Genomic DNA, 19,950 nt, shown 5'->3' with positions numbered 1-19,950 from the left:
ACTAGTATAAAACTAACAAGCACGTAAAACCAACTTGCGAAAATGAACTTGAATAAAAAAGAAAACTTGAACAAAAAATGAAAATATTAAAATAATTAAAATTTTCTTATATTCCCCTAATCAATATTTAACCAATCTAAAACTAAAACTTCCTGTCTCACTTGGCGTAGTGGTTAAATCATCGAGTCTAGTTAAGTTGCTTTAGCAAACGGAAGGTTTGGGGTTCCTTCCTCACTGACTCCAGTGAACGTCCCCCGATAGGCGATGCCGCCTTTCAGGATTCTGATGAAAAAAAAACTATGAAACTAAGTGAGATAAAAAAAAACAAAAAAAAGAAAACCAAATTCACAGTTCTTAAAAAGGATGATCCCTGCTGTGAGACTGTATATGGGACACACTGTGATGGATATACAGTCAAAAACACTGAGATCGGTGGAAACACAGTGATAAGTGTTTTTTTTAATGTCTTCTTGAATATTCTCTCTATATTCTCTCTATATTGGATCAATAATTAATCAGAAATTAATTTAAATCAAAAATAAGATTAAAAAATTAAAAAATTAAAGCAAAATTTACATTTCACTCTTTAAGAGCGATTCACTCTTATTCGGAGTGATCCCCCAGTAGAAAATATCGCTCTTTTTCACTCTTAAGGAGTGATTCCCTTTTTTTATATTTTTTATACTTTTATTTCAAATTATCTATACTTTTTAATAAATTTATATTTTCTTTTACTTTTTCTATATTTATTCCATTATTAATAAGAAATGATACAAAATTATAATATTTACATGAGCAATCTTCTTTATTTTGTCTAATGGCTAAAGTACTTTCAGTTCTAGAACTTTGTTTTTCAGTTAGATTTCTACTAAATCCTTTAGTTAATTCTACACCTGGATGCTGTTTCTTTACATGGGCTCGTATCCCATCATATCTCACAATAGAAGCACAATATGGACAATTAACTTTAGCTGAAGTACAACTTCTACATGTATACTTACTCTCATCAAAATCAGTTAGTGGTTTTATATAATTACATTTATTACAATTTCTGATCTGCGGGGCAGTTGGGGTACCAAGGACTTCGTCCCTTTCACTGATTAATACTTCTGAGTTATAGTTAGGGTTAGGATTAGGGTTAGGATTAGGGTTAGGGTTAAGGTTAGGACTGAGTTATAGTTAGGGTTAGGGTCTGAGTTAGAACTGCTGTTATAACTAGAATCAGAACCAGAACCAGAACTAGAGCTAGAACCAGAATCAGAACTAGAGTTAGAGCTAGAGCTAGAACCAGAACCAGAACCAGAACTAGAGCTAGATTCATTTTTTAAAGAACAACCCCATGGAGGAAAATCATTAGCACAAATAGCACTTATTGTTATATTACCACATATACATTTATCAATTTTATCTTTATGACATGATTCGTAATGATATTTTAAACAAGCAATGTTTCCACCTTTATAGTTACACTCTAAACATTTTACAACCATTTATAATTGGTCAAATCTGCGAATTTGCAAAACAACTCCGTTGAACAGTTTGGTAAACCACGAACAAAGTTCGTTCACTGATTTCAATTATACTCAACATATATATTTAGCCAATATCTCAATTACATCTTTAGTATTATCTTTAGATTTGATACACTCTGCTAAATATTTATTTCCCAGCGTATTGAGTATATTAGTTTTACATCTCTTATCTAAAATTGCTTCAAGGTTTAATTGCATTTTACTTTTAACATAATTTATAATTTCATTTCTAAATTCTTCATTATTTACATATAGACTGTTTAAATTCTCTCGTCCCTCTTTATTTAAAATTCCAGTATATTTATGAGTGTAACTGCTTCGCTGATCTGTGTAACAGCTTCGCTGATCTGTGTAACAGCTTCGCTGATCTGTGTAACAGCTTCGCTGATCTGTGTAACAGCTTCGCTGATGGGTCTACGACCATGTTTCTCCATCTGTATATTCCCTTTCATGTTCCAGATCTTGATCTTGATCTTGATCTTGATTTCTGCCAAATCCATAGTTCAATAATGTACTTGTTCTATTCAACATAGTACTCGCTGCAGTTGCCACATGTCCGGCATTTCTTACTGTTATATCAGGACTCATGAAATTATATATCATTAAACCTGAACTTATAATACCTAAAATAGTTGAAAATAATCTAAGACCATTTGCTTTAACCACTTCCTGAGTTAAAACATCATTCTGTAGTTTAATACCTTTTAATGTAAGAAGTTTATTAAAATAAAACTGATAATTATCATGACTAATAGTATTTCTATCTGTTGCATTTATCATGAGTGGTTTCATATATGCTATAAGTTTATTTATATCTTCTCTTCCTAACTCATCTTTTAAACTGAGAGCTTTTAAATCAAGGAAACCAACTCTTGAATCATATATCATTGTTCTATTACTATTAATAATAATAAAAGTATTCTCTTTCTTATTATATTTAATTATACCATAACGAAGTTCATCTGACATTCCGTCTGTACGATTATAATGGTTACTATTTAACTCTTTAATTATTTTACTAAAGTCATGTTCACATTTATATATCTCATTAACGTTTTTAAATAGATCAGATCCATTATAAGTTGTTAAATAAATAGTATCACAACTCATTCTTGCTGTATTATTTATTTGAACTGGTTTATGACACATTACAATCATTTGAATATTATAATGTCTACCTTCAGTAAAATAATAGTCTATATCCTTATTTAACTTATCACCCATATCATCAAGTACTATTACACAATTTCGAAATTTTTGCATATTGTTTTTTGTGATCATATTCATATCACATTTATTAAATCCAGTATAAAACTTATTAGTCTCGGGATTTATCCAGTCTCTGTCATCTTTACACACTATAACTATATTTTGATCTTGATTTCGATTTTGTTTTTGATCTTGATTTTGATCTTGATTTTGATTTTGATCTTGATCTTGATTTTGATCTTGATTTTGATTTTGATCTTGATCGGTGTAACCACTTCGCGGATCTTGATTTTGGACTGAGTATAATTTTAAGTATTGTCTAACAAAATATGTTTTACCCGTACCAGTTCCACCATAGACAATAGTGTGTAATGGTGACTTTTCATATTCAAATCTAACTAGACTCCTATTCATAAATCCACAAAAGCTTTCTTCTAGTTTTGCATATTTACTCGGTATTGAATCATATACTATAAAACAAAATATAATTAAGAAAATAAAAATTATAACCACGCTACCTGTCTCCATTTTTATAAATGAAAACATAGATAAATATAGACATAATTAGACTTATGGGTCTTCGACCATCCGTGTAACGGTTCCACCGATGCTTCGCAAAAATTAGAGTAATAATTAAACATTAATAATATTTATAAGAAAATGCTTATCCTAACTTTTGAGGAATTCAATAATAATTTTAATATTGATAATAGTGCTATGAGTGATATCAGAATAAAAGATATAGGTAAAGATATAAGTCTAACACCAATTGAAATTGTAATGAGAGAACAGACTCCAAATAACATAAGTGAACCCAACTCCAACATTATTGTAAATTTACATCCAACTGAAGGTACACATTGGGTTTTAGTTATAAGAAGAGAAGGTGGTCCAATGTATTACTTTGATAGTTTTGGTATAGAAACTCCTCCATTATTCTTAGAAGAGTATGTCAATCTAGGCTCTAATGAAAGAATACAACAATATGATGAATCTTATTGTGGGGCTTATTGTTTATACATGATCTATCTTATTGATAGAGGATTTAGAATTAACAATGCTTTGAATATTCTAGTTAATCAATGTAAATATCCAGGAATGTATAATGAGTGTTTCTGTTTGGGTTGTAATGATAAAGTTAATGATAATGATAAAGTTAATGATAATGATAATGATAATCAGGGAACCTGCTTCACAGATGATAAAGTTAATGATAACGATAAAATTAATGATAACGATAAAGTTAATGATAATGATAATGTTAAGTTTAATGATGATGATAATGATAATGATAATGATAATGATAATGATAATGTTAATGTTAATGATAATGATAATGTCAATGTTTATGATAATGATAATGATGAGACTATCTATCAGAGAAGTAGTTATAGTCAAGGGGGTAGTTATAATCCGCGAAGTAGTCCTAATCTGCAAAGCAGGTTCCCTGATAAGGTGGATATATCACCACCAAGAAGTAATATAATCCAAACAAGTCCTATTGCCATTAATATAAATAATGATCTACAATCATGGCTAAGTGATGATGATATAATTACTGAAGCTGAATTTCCAGATAACTTTAGATGTATAATATCTGGTCCTAGTGAATGTGGTAAGACATTCTTATTAAAAAAACTATTTCTAGCTAGTATATATTTTGATAAGTTATACATCACTGGTCCTACTGGTGATCAATATCAGGGAACCTGCTTCGCAGATGAAGGTGTTGATAATGGCAAAGCAAATGTAGAGTTTATTAAAGATATAAAAGATTTACCCTCTCCTGATAAACTACCTAAAGACTTAAAGAAACTAATGATATTCGATGATGTTAGAGCCAAAGAACCAATTATTAATGAATACTTTTGTAGAGGTAGACATAATAATTGCAATATGATATATCTTAATCAAAACCTGTTCTCTTTGGATAGGCAGAGTGTTAGAGAGAACAGTAATCTATTTATTTTATTTGAACAGCGAGGTAACGCCTTCATATCTATATATCAAGATTTCTTTAAAAATGTGGAACTTAGTTATAATGATTTTGCTAATATATGTAATAAGGTATGGAAAGAGCCTTATAATTACATTGTCATTGATATAACTAAAAATAAAAATATTAATAGTAAACTAAGAATTAATTGGGATCGGAGAGTTTTGTAGTTTAGTTTAAGTCTAAGTCTAAGTCTAAATCTATGACTATGTCTAAGCCTAAGTCTAAGTAAAGTCTAAGTCTAAGTCTGTAACTAAATCAAACAGACCTTCGTCTGCTAACTTTATTAGATGTAAAGTAAAACTTAATACATCACCATTAAAGTCTATAGGTCTTCCATGCTCATCTTTAATATGAAACTCTATATATTCTATTCTATCTTTAGTTACATTTTGATATAAGATATTAGTTGGTATAATATTTATCAAGTAACCTGGTGGTTCAGTTAGATTAAAAGTATATAATATGTCTGTATCCTTACCATTATCTTTAACACCAGATATCACATTACAATGAATGTTAATATTACTAAAACCCATAATATCAACAATTTTCTGAGATGTATATTTACCTTTATCATAAACTATTTTTCTAAATCCTAGTAATGGGGCTATTGAATTTTCTATGTCAAAGTTAATTGCACCTTGTTTTACTTCCATTAAACTTTTCATTGTATTCTTATCAATTTCTATTATAACATTACCATTAGTTTCTTCTTTTATTAATTCTGCTATTTCATATAATTCATATGCACCTGGTGTAATACCTAAAAGACGGCTATTTGACCAAGTTTCACCTTGGGTATCATATATGAGTTGATTGTTCATTCTATTCACATTAAACACTGAGTTATAAACTGATAATCTAATTAAACCTAATTTTGTTTTATTAAGTATAGGTTCACTAAAGTTAAAGTTTTCTGTTGGCTTTATCATTCTAAAGTTAAGTGTGTGTTCTTCCTTAGTTTTAGTTAAAGCTTCAAGTATCTTTTGTAGTTCCCATAAGATTAAATTATGTGTCATTTTTTTATATTCAAATATAAGATTATATTTCTAGTTATAATTATCTGCGAAGCAGGTTCCCTGATAATTATAGTTAAACTTTTTGGTTTATAAAAATGGATTTTAATTTGGATGCAACTTATGGTTATAATAATGATATACACAAAAGTAAGATTATAAAGTATAAACCAAATAATCTGGCAACAATGAATACAATCAATACTAACATTAATATTATACTCAATAGAGAAGAGAATCATTTAAATATACACGATTCATATCTAGAGATAGAGTTTGTTGTATCAGATGATGCTGGGGGTGTATTTGCTAATAATGCTAATATTAGATTAGTTAATTATGGTATGATGGCATTGTTTAGTTCAGTTAAACTTGAAAATAGTGGTGGTAGGACCATTGAATATATAGATCATTGTCATCCTAATCTATAGATGTATAAGTTATTAACTAGTACTGATGATGAATATGAGAGTGGTTTTGTTAGAAATCAAGGTAATAGAGATAGTCAACTTAAAGGTGACCATGTTGCTGCAGAACGAGGTCGTATGTATATGATGGTTAAGATGAGTGATCTATTTGGTTTTGTGAATGATTTAAAAAAGATTATATATGGTTTAGGATTTAAACTAATATTAAAAAGAAATAATAATGATAGAGCTCTATATAGAATTAATGCTGGTGCTGATGCAGTAGCTAATGATGGTAATATAGAAATTAGAGATATATCATGGTGTGTGCCTAGTATTGATCCTAGTAATGATAATAGAATTATTGTACAGAAAGGATTAAATAAAAAGAATAATATAGACTTCAGTTATTATGAAAGAAAGACATTTTATAAGAACGTACCTAATGCTACTAACTTCTTGTTTGATTTAGGCATGGAAAGTGGTATGGAAAGACCACAATATATAATAGTTGGTTTTGAAAATAATAATGTTAATGAACAAACTCATGATGCAAGTACATTTCATATAATGAATGTTACTGAATGTTATTGTAAGATTGGTAGTGAGTTTTATCCTGAAGATAGAATGAATATTAATTATGGTACCAATAATTATAATGAGGCTTTTAAAGAGATTTTTAGCTTTAATAAAGATTATAATGGGCTACCATATAATATAAAACCGTATATAAATCATAGAACATTCAAAAGTAGTTATAGAATATATGTATTTGATACTAGATATCAAAGTGATCATATAGGTCCACAACAAATACAAGTTAATTTTAAATTTAGTGCTGCAGTTGCCGATGTTATATGTCATGCATTAGTATTAACTAGAAAGGTTATTAGTGTTAGTAGTGATGGTAATAAGATGGTTGATATAGTCTCGTAGAGACTAATAGCCAGAGGCTTATCATATCATAGATATAATTATAATTAAAGTCCTTATCATTGTTTCCTACTAGTCCTAACAAAACCTTTAGCATAAATAGTATCTAATTTCTTTTTATTCTCTAGAGATAAGCCTCTAGCTTCAAGTTTAGTCTTCGAGCTTCGCTCGCGGGCAGAGCCCGTAGGCTTAGACTCAGTCTTAGGCTTTGTCTTAGGCTTAGACTTAGACTTATTCATAACAACAAAAGGATTATACTTTTTAACTTCCATTATTTTTTATATATAGAAATGAGTCTTTTAAATAAGTTCAAAACCAATTCATATTGTGTTGGTGGCAGACATTATAGTGGCACTAATAACATAAGAGGAGCTATTACACCAAAAGGTATTAAAATGTTAAGAGGATCCTGCACTAAATGTGGAAGGAATAAATCAATGACAGTATCTGATGCAACAATAGAAGCAGAGGGATTGAAAGATTTTTTTAAAAGTGTTGGTAGAGCTACAGTTAACTTTGGAAAAAAAAATTGCTAATAATCCAATAAGAGCATTAGAGATTGCAAGTAAAATAGGAACTGCAGCGGCATCTAGAAACCCTAGAGCTGCTTTATCAGCCACACCTGATTTAATTAAATTTGCAACTACTGGTGAAGGTATAAAGGTAGTACAAAAAGGAAGAGGTTTATACTTAGGTACAAAGAAACAAAATTATTTGATTATGATTATATTTATGTTTATGTTTATGATTACGATTATCGGTAAATATTTATACTAATATTATTATTACTAAACACATTGTTATTACTAGACACTAATAACTTTAGTTAAACAAAACACTTAATTTATTTTTCTTGTTCTTCTTATAATCCTCATATACCTTGACTAATTCATTATATTCATCAATATCTATTTTATTATCATTCATTGATTTAGTATATAGTTTATTAAAATTATCACTAAACTGTTTAGCTAGAATATACATTTGTGGATACTTTATAATTTTATTTCTTATTTTAGTATTAATTGTTTTTGATAATGAACCACAAACAGTTGCTGTAGCAAAAGCTGTGGGTATAGAATAAGGTAATCCTATACCTGTTAATGCAACTGATGTTGTTGTTGCTGTTGTTGCAATTGATGATAATAGTATTTCTGTTATCTCAGCTACGTTAATATAATTTTTATATCTACTTAACTTCTTATTATAATTATTACTTTCAGTTTCATAATAATTTCTAATATCTTTTATAATGTTAATATTGTTGTTAAATTTATTATTAGCTTGAATCTTTTCGTTTATCTGCTGTTCATTGACAGCAGCAGCTTCGCGCATCAACCGTTCCGATACTGATGATAAATCTGGATACAGTAAGCTCTCACTCGGTGCTGTTGGATCAGTGAAACTACTTCGTAGATTGGTCATTTTCATTAGTGAAAAAACTTTCTATTTCTTTCGTTATATCTTCTTGTTTAAATCCATAATGCATCTCAAGTCTATCTTGCTCTTTATTATCAAGTAACTTACTTCGTAAAAGTATAGAAATTATATATATTACTATAACACCTCTAAGAGATTTATTGTATTCTTTCATTTCCCTTAGACCATTAGTAAACATATCATCTAAATGTATGTTGGTAATATTCTGATTAAACTTATTATTATCAATCTCTTGTTTTAATTGATTATATTTAGAGATAGTATCAGCAGCAACTTTATTACAAAAGTTAACAACATTTGTGACTTCATTTGCTGATTTAATGAATTCTTTAACTAGATTTTCATTAACTTGTGTTTCATTTAGTTGTAATGTTTTAGTTCTAACTTATCAAAATCACCTTTTCTTTGTTCAGTTATGTTTCTACTTAAAATTTCTATTTTATTAGAAGAGGATAATAAGTTATTGTCACAATACTCTTTATTAACCACATCCTTTTCATCTAACGGAGGATGTACATTTGTAATTTTATAGGTATCCTTCATGTCAATATTATCATTATCTTCTAGGAATAACCCACGAGCCTTACTTAGTGTTAGGTTGTTTGTTGATCCGAGAAGTGAGTTCCCTGATTGATTTTTAGCCTGGTTAAATCTATTTCTTGTCATTATTTATATTAAGAAATATCTATATTTAATGTTTTCAAAACTTTATTATTAGATTCAAAGTCAAACTCGGATTTTAATAATTCCTGTTCGTAATATTTACCTTCTATTATCTCTCCATTAGTATCTTCTATTTTATATGTTGGTGGTTGTGTTTTTAGAACTTCATTAACTTTAAACAGTTCTCTATTCCAATTAGAAGTGTAATCTTTAGAGAAGATATTACGTTTATCTGCGTTTCTAACATAATCACCAACTTTAAATTTTGGCTTATTATTCTTAAAATTAAAAGTGTATTTAACCTTATCAGGATTATTAGAAGCATCAACTGGTGTCATATTAATTGTTGAATGAATGTTATTGTTATATGTTAAGACTGCATCATTTAATATATTTACCCAATTACCATCACCATTGATGAACATTGGTTTATTTATTATGTGTAATAATGTTCTATTGAATCTCTCTATAAACACAGCTTTTAAATCACTAGAATATAGTTCTGTTTCATATTCCTTAAGTAAAGATTTAAATGTTTTATTGTAAAACTCACTACCTCTATCTACCCATAACTTTTCTGGTTTTCTACTTTCAGAGCCACCTTCTGGATTTTCGCCTAATACTAATTTAAAGCCATTAGTTATAGATAAACCAGATTTATTCTTTAATGGAATAGCCCATGCATATTTTGTGAATATATCTATAACTGTTAATATAAACTTATAATTATTATTGTATTTACTTAAAGATGACTTATCAATTAAATCAGCTGACCGTTTTTCATCTTTATATAATGGTATTATTCTTACCCTTCTAAACTTTGTTATTTGAGGACTAAATACTTCTTTAGCTAGGAGTTGTTGTTGTTGTTGTTGTTGTTGTTGTTGTTGTTGTTTATCCATCATTATGCGTGTAGTCAGGTTTACCCTTTATTTACCATAGTTAAAAACAAAATTATCTAGTTGTTCTTGATTAATAATATTCATAGATAATAGTTGCTTAGATATATCTAGCATTTCATCATATAAACCGTCATGACCAGCTTTTGTTTCTAGTATTAATAATTCTAATCTTTCTACTAAATTATTTGGATCTGCAAAGCAGGTTCCCTGATCCACGTAGTGGTGGCAACTTTGTTGGTTGGTATTTAACCCTCTGCCAAATATATCATCTCCTACTTCCATTATACGTTTTATTGTTCTATATCTAGCGCTTTTCTTATCCCCTTTTCCTAAATCATATCTAATATCCTTTAAAAACCTTTTAATTTTGTTTTCATCTTCTTCGATATCATCGTTATATGTTACATTTGGGTTAGTGAGAAATTCAATAAATCCTTCTGAGAATTCGTATATATTATCCCTAACTAAAAATGCACCCTGCTCTAGGGTTATATCAACACCATTCATTTTGTATCTTCTAGTAGGCAAATCTACAAGATTTAATTTTAATTGAGGATTAGTTTGAGTCCCCATTTTATGAAGATTCTTGGCTATCTTTGTATCAACAAAAACTGGTGCTATTTCTTGAGTTTGCTTTAACGTTTCACCCATCTTGGAAGCAGTTTCATTAAACTGGTAACCAGCTTGCTCGATCTGCGAAGCAGTTTCACTGATCTGCGAAGCAGTTTCACTGATCATCTTAGTTTGTTTATCTAACTCTTGATTTTGCCAATCTATTGCTCTTAATGTTTGTTCACTTAATGCTAGATTCTGTTCATTGTTTGCATTTAGTGTTTTAGTTAAAGGATCAAATAACTCTTCTATTTCACCATAATACTCTTGTTGTTTTAATTTATCGTCTAATCTATTTCTTCTGTTTTGTTTTTCTAGATTGTTTAATTCTATAAGTTTATCTAATTTAGTCATTTTTTATAATTATAATAAATCATTATATAGTGTAGTTGCAGCAAGGATTAACTTTCTATCATCATTAATGGTTAGCTCTTTAATATTATTTATAAGTAGGTCTTTGTTTAAATTTAAATCTGCTTCACAGATTTTATTTACTAGATCTCTTTTGAATAGATATAGATTCTCATCGTGAGGATAGCTTTTAATGTTATTTACATAAAACCTTTTATCATCAAATATATTTAAACTAATCTTAGTTGTTTTTGTTGTTGTCATGTTATTACCAACTTTTTGTATTCTACATTCATCTACTGTTCTCTGTATATTATTCATTAATGCATCATAATACTCTTCATGTTTAGCATTATTATGCTTCTTTATTCCTTTTTCTTTAGTATTCTTTGGGCTATCTTTAAACGGGCTCTGCCCGTGGGTAACCAAACTATAAGTCTTAGGTGTTAAGACTATAAATTCCTCAATAATCCTACTCCCAAGCTCGTGCTTAAACTTGCCGGGGACTTTATTATTTGTCTTGATTGGTTTTTCGAGATTGGATGGATCCATATGCTCATCACTAACTTTAGCTTCACTATAACTTAATACAAAACTGTCTGTGTCGATATAGTGAAGTGTTAGATCTTTGAGGGATGGTTGTAGAATATTATAGAATACATCATACATGTGTAATTTGCTTAGTTCGAGTATTGTTACTCCCACATATACAGGTGAGCTATAATCTATTTTTTTCTTTATATATTCTATTTGGCTATAATCTCTATATCTAGTTATATTCTTAAATGTTGGTTTACTTACACTTTTCATTATTTTTTCTTCATCATGCAAGAACTTGCTTTGAAAGAAATGCAGAGGATTCATACACATTCTTCCATATAGTGAGTTATTCATTAATTTCCTTACATCCTTTTCTGCTTCAGTTTTAGCTGTTGCTCTTTTGTTAGTATTGTTTTGTATATAATCTCTACATATGTAGTCTTGTTTAAATTTAATTACTCTATGTATTTTTGTTACTTTTACTCCCATCTTAACATAGAACTTTAACATCCTATAATGAACCATATATTCTGTTTTGTTGTTTTGATCTAAGATTAATTTCTCTGATCGGTGTAACCGCTTCGCGGATCTTGCTTCGCTCCCATCTCTTTCCTTGTAAACTAATTCATTATCATTTATCTTTCTCTTATTAGGCATTAGTGCTAGTTGCTCTGTTCTCTCTTTACATTCATTAGTATAATCAATATCACAAACTATATAATAACCATGATCACTATCATCTGGAGTATTCAATATTACATCGAGGAACCCGCTTGGCGGATCTAGAGTAGTAGTAGTAATGAACTCAAAATCCTTATAAGATAACTTTTGCATCATTGCATAACCATATATGTTGTTTGCGTCTATGTACCATATGGACCTTCGCCGATTATTAATATATCTATCACCCATTATTCCACATATACCACCTCTCTTTGCTCCAACAAAATCATCTAACATTTGTTTATCTTGCAATGTATCTAGTGTAACACCACTTGACATTAACCAACAATCAAAACTATAACCTGGGAGACTAACGTAATATAGTGGGTTGAGCTTGAATTCTTTCATACTTAATTTAACATATTCATTCATGCAATAGTCTAATATTTCAACATCATTCTGTAAATACTCTATAGTTAGATCTTTACCAGTTTTATGACTGTTTTCATTATTAAAGTTATCTACTTCTTCTTGTGTTGGTAATTTATTATGTAGTGAGGATTTGAAGTCTTCTATTTTCAAATTACCTATAACTTCTTGGTAGGTAGCTTTGCTACCATTGGCAACTTCGCTGTCATACGACTTTGTCGTGGTTCCCCAATCATCTAAACCAAAGTATTCATATGGAGATAATGTTTTAGTTTTACATCCGTATATCTTTGCCATTTGATCTAGAGGCATAGCTAAGAAGTTATAACTATCTAAGAATTTGAGACAACCAATGCTAAACATCTTAGACTTACCAGCAGCTAGTGGTATGTTATCTACTTTTTTTATCATTATTCTGTTTGAAGAGTTCACTGTATAGTAAGTTGAAGTCATAGCCAGAGCCATTATGGAATATTACAGGAATGAAGTTTTGTTGTTTATACCTTAGATTACATATCTTACATGCTGGTCCTCTATATTTACCAGTTTCATGACAATGATCTCTTACTTTATCGGTGTAACCACTTCGCGGATTAATACATGTTTTGCTGCAGATATGACAAGTGTTATTAGTTTCATGGTATAATTTATCTTCTTCTGTGAATATCATCTTTTCATTGTGTCTGAAATTATTTTCTGTTTCTATCTCTAATAGATCTCTAGCAAATCTTTTGATACAATCAAGACCGAAGTAGTGCTTGAAGTTACCTTGCCAGGTGTAACCCACAGCTATAGGAATATGTTCAGCTATTACATATTTATGGGTCTCCGCCCATGCTTCGCCATAACCATTAGTTGAGACTTCAACAATGCAACATTCTATATCGGCAGTTATAGTATTTTTTATATTCTGACGTTTGTGTTCATTTATAAAAGTAATATGTTTTTTCTTAGGACAAACAACCTCTGGTTTGAATGAGTTGTTGCATTCATGTTTGTCATATTTAATTTTTGAATCAAACCAATATGTACATCTATCACAGTAATAGAATTTGTGATTCATTCTATTTGGTCGATCTAACAAGGTTTCTATGTTTTTAATTAGAGCACAGTGTTCTATTTGTCCATTACTCCAAACTAGTATTCTTACATCTTTTCTATCTTTATTAAAGTCATCCACTGGTTTAAACAATTCTACTTTACCCCCACCACAAGGTGTGTATAACCAAATATTAATATTATATAATTTCTGTATTCTTAATATATATCCGAAGTCATCTTCATGTTTTTGTCTTGGCTCAATAAGTTTATCTACATATTTACTTTCTCGAGTTGTATGGTGCGTGGCAGGATATAGCCAAGCAGTAATAGTTAGTTGCAAGCAATTGTATTTATAACTTCGTATATTCAATATCGATTTAGAGTTTTTGAGATCAGCTGGTAAATCTATATGGGTACCAATAGATGCTTTAGTTGGTTCAATGTTCAACTGAATACTTCTTATTCCAAGAAACTCGAAATCATAACCATAACCTTCATATATTTCCTTTTCGAAGTTTAGCCATTGAGTGAAGTCTCCATTTTCATAAATTGCGTTATTATTAATATAGTCAGTATTGAAGAATATTTTAGTAGTTTTAACTTCTACTTTGGTTCTCTTCTTATAATCACACTCGACTGTAATCTTATATTTAAAACTCTTAACTTTTCTATACTGGTAACAGTTTTTAATTACTTCTAATGAGTTATTAATGGCTTCATCTATATCTTCAATGTAATTTCCAGCTTTATCAGTAATATAAAATTCTTTCATGTTCTGGCTAGAATTTATATCAAAGTATTCAGTGTTTTCTAAATACTTGCGATTATGACTATATGAATGAGTAGTTAGAGCTATTTTATTCCTAAATTCTTCATGACATTCTTTACATTCATACTTAATTCTGGTGTAGATGTTGTCTACGGTTTTAGGTTTAGTTTTAGTTTTAGCTTCAGTTCTAATAATATCCTCAGTATTATCTTTGGGTTTGAAAACATAGTCATCTTCATCCGGATTATACACCCTCTCCAAGATTTCATCGGAGAAGCCGCTTTGCGGATCTTCCACTTCATCCTCATACTCTTTTCTTGCCATATTTAAGTGTTCATCACTTAAATTATGTTTGGCAAATTGTTTCCTTGTTTCAAAGGCCAAATCACAAATATAACAAAAGTTTACGTTTTCTACTTTAGACATCTTTATTTTTATAGACAAAAATTTCAATTTTGAAAACATACAAATTGAAAATGTCTACATCAGTAAAATGTAGTGATTGTAAAGATAAATCATGGAGAAAATGTTGTGATAAATGTTTAGATAGTTTATTTGGATGTTATATCTGTAAAGGTTACTTTAAGAATAGAGATTATATTAATCATATGAATATACATTATAATGATCCTAGTCTATATATAACTTGTATTATGTGTAAAGAAAATCAACACATCAGTGGATTTAGATTTAAAAATTTTAAGTGTAGATTATGTATTTATTTACTTAGATATAGATATACACTCACCAAAGATAGATTCAAGGAATATGCTGGAAGATTTAACATAAAAGTTTAGAGTTACGCCAGTTATGTGTACAAATTATCCGTGAAGCGGTTGGGGGACCAAGATTGAAGGTCCTTACACCGATCCCCGCAGAGGCGTCACCAATTTTCGCAAGTTACATTGAAAAAAAAACACTTATCACTGTGTTTCCACCGATCTCAGTGTTTTTGACTGTATATCCATCACAGTGTGTCCCATATACAGTCTCACAGCAGGGATCATCCTTTTTAAGAACTGTGAATTTGGTTTTCTTTTTTTGCTTTTTTTATCTCACTTAGTTTCATAGTTTTTTTTTTCATCAGAATCCTGAAAGGCGGCATCGCCTATCGGGGGACATTCACTGGAGTCAGTGAGGAAGGAACCCCAAACCTTCCGTTTGCTAAAGCAACTTAACTAGACTCGATGATTTAACCACTACGCCAAGTGAGACAGGAAGTTTTAGTTTTAGATTGGTTAAATATTGATTAGGGGAATATAAGAAAATTTTAATTATTTTAATATTTTCATTTTTTGTTCAAGTTTTCTTTTTTATTCAAGTTCATTTTCGCAAGTTGGTTTTACGTGCTTTTTAGTTTTATACTAGTACTGGGATACGTCCACCGGAGTCGGTGGGGATAGAACCCGAACTATCCGTCTGATAATGGTTAATTACCAGCTTAACTCTGTACTAGTGGTTTGCACTAAGTGAGACAAGAAAGGATAGTTTTTAATTGTATAAGAAGTGAATATAGAGTGAATATACAGTAGTAGATAAAACAGGGAAACCAGCATGCAGTAAAATTTGTTCCATTCGACGTGCGCGATTAGCGTTAGGAGAAAAGGAACAAATTTTGCTGGTGGCTGGTTTCCCTGTTTTATCTACTACTAGTTGGGGGTCATAAAAATCACTGGGAGATTACGGAAAGAGAATAGTTCCGGGATCCCTATAAAATTAGTCCTCTCACTGTGATATAACGGCAATTGGATGATTTATATCCTCTGGTACCACTTACCTAGTGGTGGCTGAGTGTATAATGGAAAACAACCATCTGATTTTTAAATTTTCTTCGAGCACCTCATTTCGGTTCGGCACGGCATGTGAGCAGACATCCAAAATCAAGGGTCCAGAATTTACGAACAGCAACCATTACATCGCTTTGTTCATTATCCAGAGACTAGAGACCAACTGGAGCAGCGTGACGTCACTTGCGAAGCACCCGAGGATTTATCGTTGGAGAGATACAACAGATTTGAAAACACGTTAGACTACGACAACTCGTTCACAATTGAGAACGAAGACCAATTTCAGGCTAGTAATTTTATTTGTTCATTAAAACCTTAAGCAATTGATTAATTCTCCCCAAGCCTGAGGTGCGCGCTCGAAGTTGTCCTGATCAGACCATTTCGAGCGCATACGTGACCATTTTTGCGCTCGAAGTTACAGGGTAATTTTGAGCGCACGATGGCACTTGAGTCTGATCAAAGGCGGATTTGAGCACCTTTAAGTCTACCGATTTCTAGAGCGCTTGATTTCAATCATAAACCGTTTCGAGAGCGCTTGAGTCTGATCATAAACAACTTCGAGTGTAACTGAGTCTGATCATAAGCAGCTTCAAGCGCAACTGGCTCTGATTATAAACGGTTCGAGCGCAACTGGCTCTGATTATAAACGGTTCGAGCGCAACTGGGTCTGATCATAAACGGTTCGGGCGACCGATTCAAAGACAAATTCAATCAAATTTTTTCCATGTTTTGTATTTTGCTGAGAGACGTTGGCTCAAACGCTCATTTAAAGTCCAATGGCTCTGATCAGAAGCAAGGGGACTAGCTGATTTCAAATTCTGGTCCCTTTTTGATGATTTTAATTAACTCTAGATCATGACGTTTTTTGTGGAAAGTTGTATAATTTCAGATTTTGAGTACAGAAACATGCACTAACGGTATAAAAAGAATTTGTTTTCCCAACAGCTTGGTTTTATTTGCCTGAACAATACTTTCAAAATTGGCGCTTTCAAAGTTGAGTATGATACTGCAAACATCAATTTTTATGAAAAAAGAATATATTGTATAAAAATTAAGGGATTTGTTCATAATTGATATCATTCTGAAAATATGATCAGAAAATTTCCAGCGCGATTGAGTCTAATCAGAACCGGTTTAGGCCGAGCTTGAGTCTGGTCATTAACGGCTTCAAGCGCAAATGGATCTGATCATAAACAGGCTCCAACCACCATTGAGTCTGATCATAAACGTTTAGAGCAAAACTGGGTCTGACCATAACCGCAAAATGTTTGATAAACTTAGTAGTGAATATTTGCAAGAACTAAACTGATAAACTTAGTAGTGAATATTTGCAAGAACTAAACTGAATATACGCCAGAAATCATCAGTTTTTTTAGACAAATCACGTAACCTATGGTTCCGATGCACGTAGAAGGGGGCTTACTTGTGTTTGTGTCGTGACGGAGCAAATATTTTCTGATGTTGGAGCTACAAATTAAGCTGAAGATTTATACATTCTAATAAACATTTTGCTTTAACTAATTTGCTAAAACTAATTTGCTTTAAAGCAAGCTAACAACCATAAAGATTTCCATTTGCAATTGCAATATGTGGTTTTATTCTGTCTCTGTGCGGAAATAATTTCGTTTTTGCGCGCCATTTTTTTATTCAACGAACCAGATCTGGAGAAAGAACACGCCTCATAAGGAATTTATTTACTATTACTAATCAAAACACCTTCCTGTGAAGTTAAAATGAAAAACTATTGTCATCTTAGAAAAACTGAGAAAAAGTACTTTCTAATTCTTGATTGGAAGCATTCAGTTCTAAGCATACATAAAGATATCCTAAGCATACAGTTCTAAGCATGCATTTCGTAGGATTTAATCTCAAAATTTAATTTGACCGTGTAGTTTGTGATCCAAACTTAATAGAAATTTTTTGGCGGGAATTATATAAAATATATATATATATATATATATATATATATAAATATATATATATTTAAATATATATATATATATATATATATATATATGTATATATATATATATATATATATATATATATATATTTATTCATATATATATATATATATATATATATATATATATATATATGCAGAAGGTACTTTCTTCCGCAGTACATAATTGAGGGTTTGAATGAAAACAATAGGTTGGAATGTAGAATCAGCAGAAAAAATTTCGCTCCAATTGCTAAAAAGAGAGAATATCTATCACTGGTATCCTTTTTTGGGTGTTTTTATTTATGCAGAGTAATCAGTGACCAAATTTAGTCAGTGAAATTTGCGGCTATTTTAAGTAGTTTTTGTAGTTCAATTGAATTCAGTTTGAATCAATGTTTGCTAGCGTGTCTCGCTAAATAAATTCATTAGTTCAAAGTTTTTTGCCAGTTGAGTTTTTAGTTGTGTTATAATTTTGAATCTAGTTATCGCAAGTGCTGAGTTTCGGGTAAATGTTCATCGGTCATTAATCTTTTCTACCCGTAATTAGATAGCAAAGAGAGATGTTTCTGCATTATTCTCAAACTGGGTGTTTTTTTGAATTGCTCTTGAAAGTAGTTTGAAGCAATTATTGTGAACGTGAGTGTCTTTTTTATTTAAAATTCTCTCTTCACTGCTTTGGCTCTTTTGCTCTAGGAAATTCTGTGAATTTTTAATTGATGTTTTCACGTGTCATTTGTCACTTTGGGTGCTCACAATTGCTTTCATTCCAAAGTAATGTTTGCCGCCGATATAAAAGTGACTGCTAGCGGTACAATAACAAAACCTCTGTAGTTTAATAATTAGTACTTCAGACTGCTTTCGTGGTGAGCGTGGGTGCGAACCCCTCTGAAGGATGACTTTTTCTACCCATAAAAAATCTTAAGTTGCACCCCTAAATTACCCCCACGACCCAACCTGTATTTCAACAGAAATTCATTCGTCGTCAGTCGATATGTTTTTCTGTGTAATTAGCACTCTGAAAGTTATTTTAAAAGCAGGTTTTTTGTGACTATGATGATATAAATATTTCTGCCAAAAATACCGATGTGTTGTCACAAGTTATCACGTTTCCTCACAAATTGAGAATTCTAAAGGAAATCATTAAACAGTTTAATGAATTGAACTATGATATTTGATACTATTTTTAGATTAACCTAATTATATTTGAGAAAAAATACAATCCAAAAGAGCAAGTTTGAGTAAATGTTCAGTAATCAAACTATATTGAGCCCAATGCCTTCTCTGTTCAGGCAAGTGTGTGTTAAAATGATAAAATTTAGGTTCTAAAATGGTTCCATATAAACTAAAAAATCTTGGTGATGAGCGTTTTTACAAAATGTGCCGATCCCGCTTTTTGACTTAATTGCCTTCCAAAGGCGGATAAGACAAAAAAACTCAAAAATTTAAATTTTTTGAAAAAAGTTGAATGTAAAAATGATCACCTTGAAATCGAACCAGTAAGCAAAGTAAATAATGGCGCTTTAGAGGGGCATGAGACAGGCCATTAGGAAGACAACGAGACAAGACAAAAAACAAAATCAAAGAACGAAATCAAATGTTACTTACGACCAAAATTCAATATCTTTTTTTGAAACATTTAAAAGAGTCAGAAAATCAAAACAAAAATCCTAAATCGAATTGCCACTAAAGATTGTCGGACCTCTCCGTAGTAA

At 30.6% G+C, this 19,950-nt stretch overlaps 2 protein-coding genes across 10 annotated transcripts in view; one reads left to right on the top strand and one right to left on the bottom strand.

Annotated features, from left to right (window-relative positions):
- The window catches only part of LOC142336036 (uncharacterized), a 421,548-nt gene that overhangs the window by 230,962 nt on the left and 170,636 nt on the right, over positions 1-19,950 (bottom strand). The window lies entirely within an intron of this gene.
- The window catches only part of LOC142336034 (uncharacterized), a 79,957-nt gene that overhangs the window by 44,325 nt on the left and 15,682 nt on the right, over positions 1-19,950 (top strand). Inside the window, exon 2 of one of the 9 annotated variants that reach the window (XM_075384526.1) lies at positions 16,377-16,579. The exons of the other annotated variants lie outside the window; for them this stretch is intronic. Coding sequence (XP_075240641.1) covers positions 16,377-16,579 — 203 coding nt within the window. The remainder of the gene's footprint in view (positions 1-16,376; positions 16,580-19,950) is intronic. 9 annotated transcript variants of the gene reach the window in all.

This window comes from Convolutriloba macropyga, chromosome 3 (assembly GCF_964194025.1).
Source record: "Convolutriloba macropyga chromosome 3, txConMacr16.3, whole genome shotgun sequence".
In the NCBI taxonomy this organism is placed as follows: domain Eukaryota; kingdom Metazoa; phylum Xenacoelomorpha; order Acoela; family Convolutidae; genus Convolutriloba; species Convolutriloba macropyga.
This window is presented reverse-complemented; position numbering and strand designations above follow the sequence as displayed.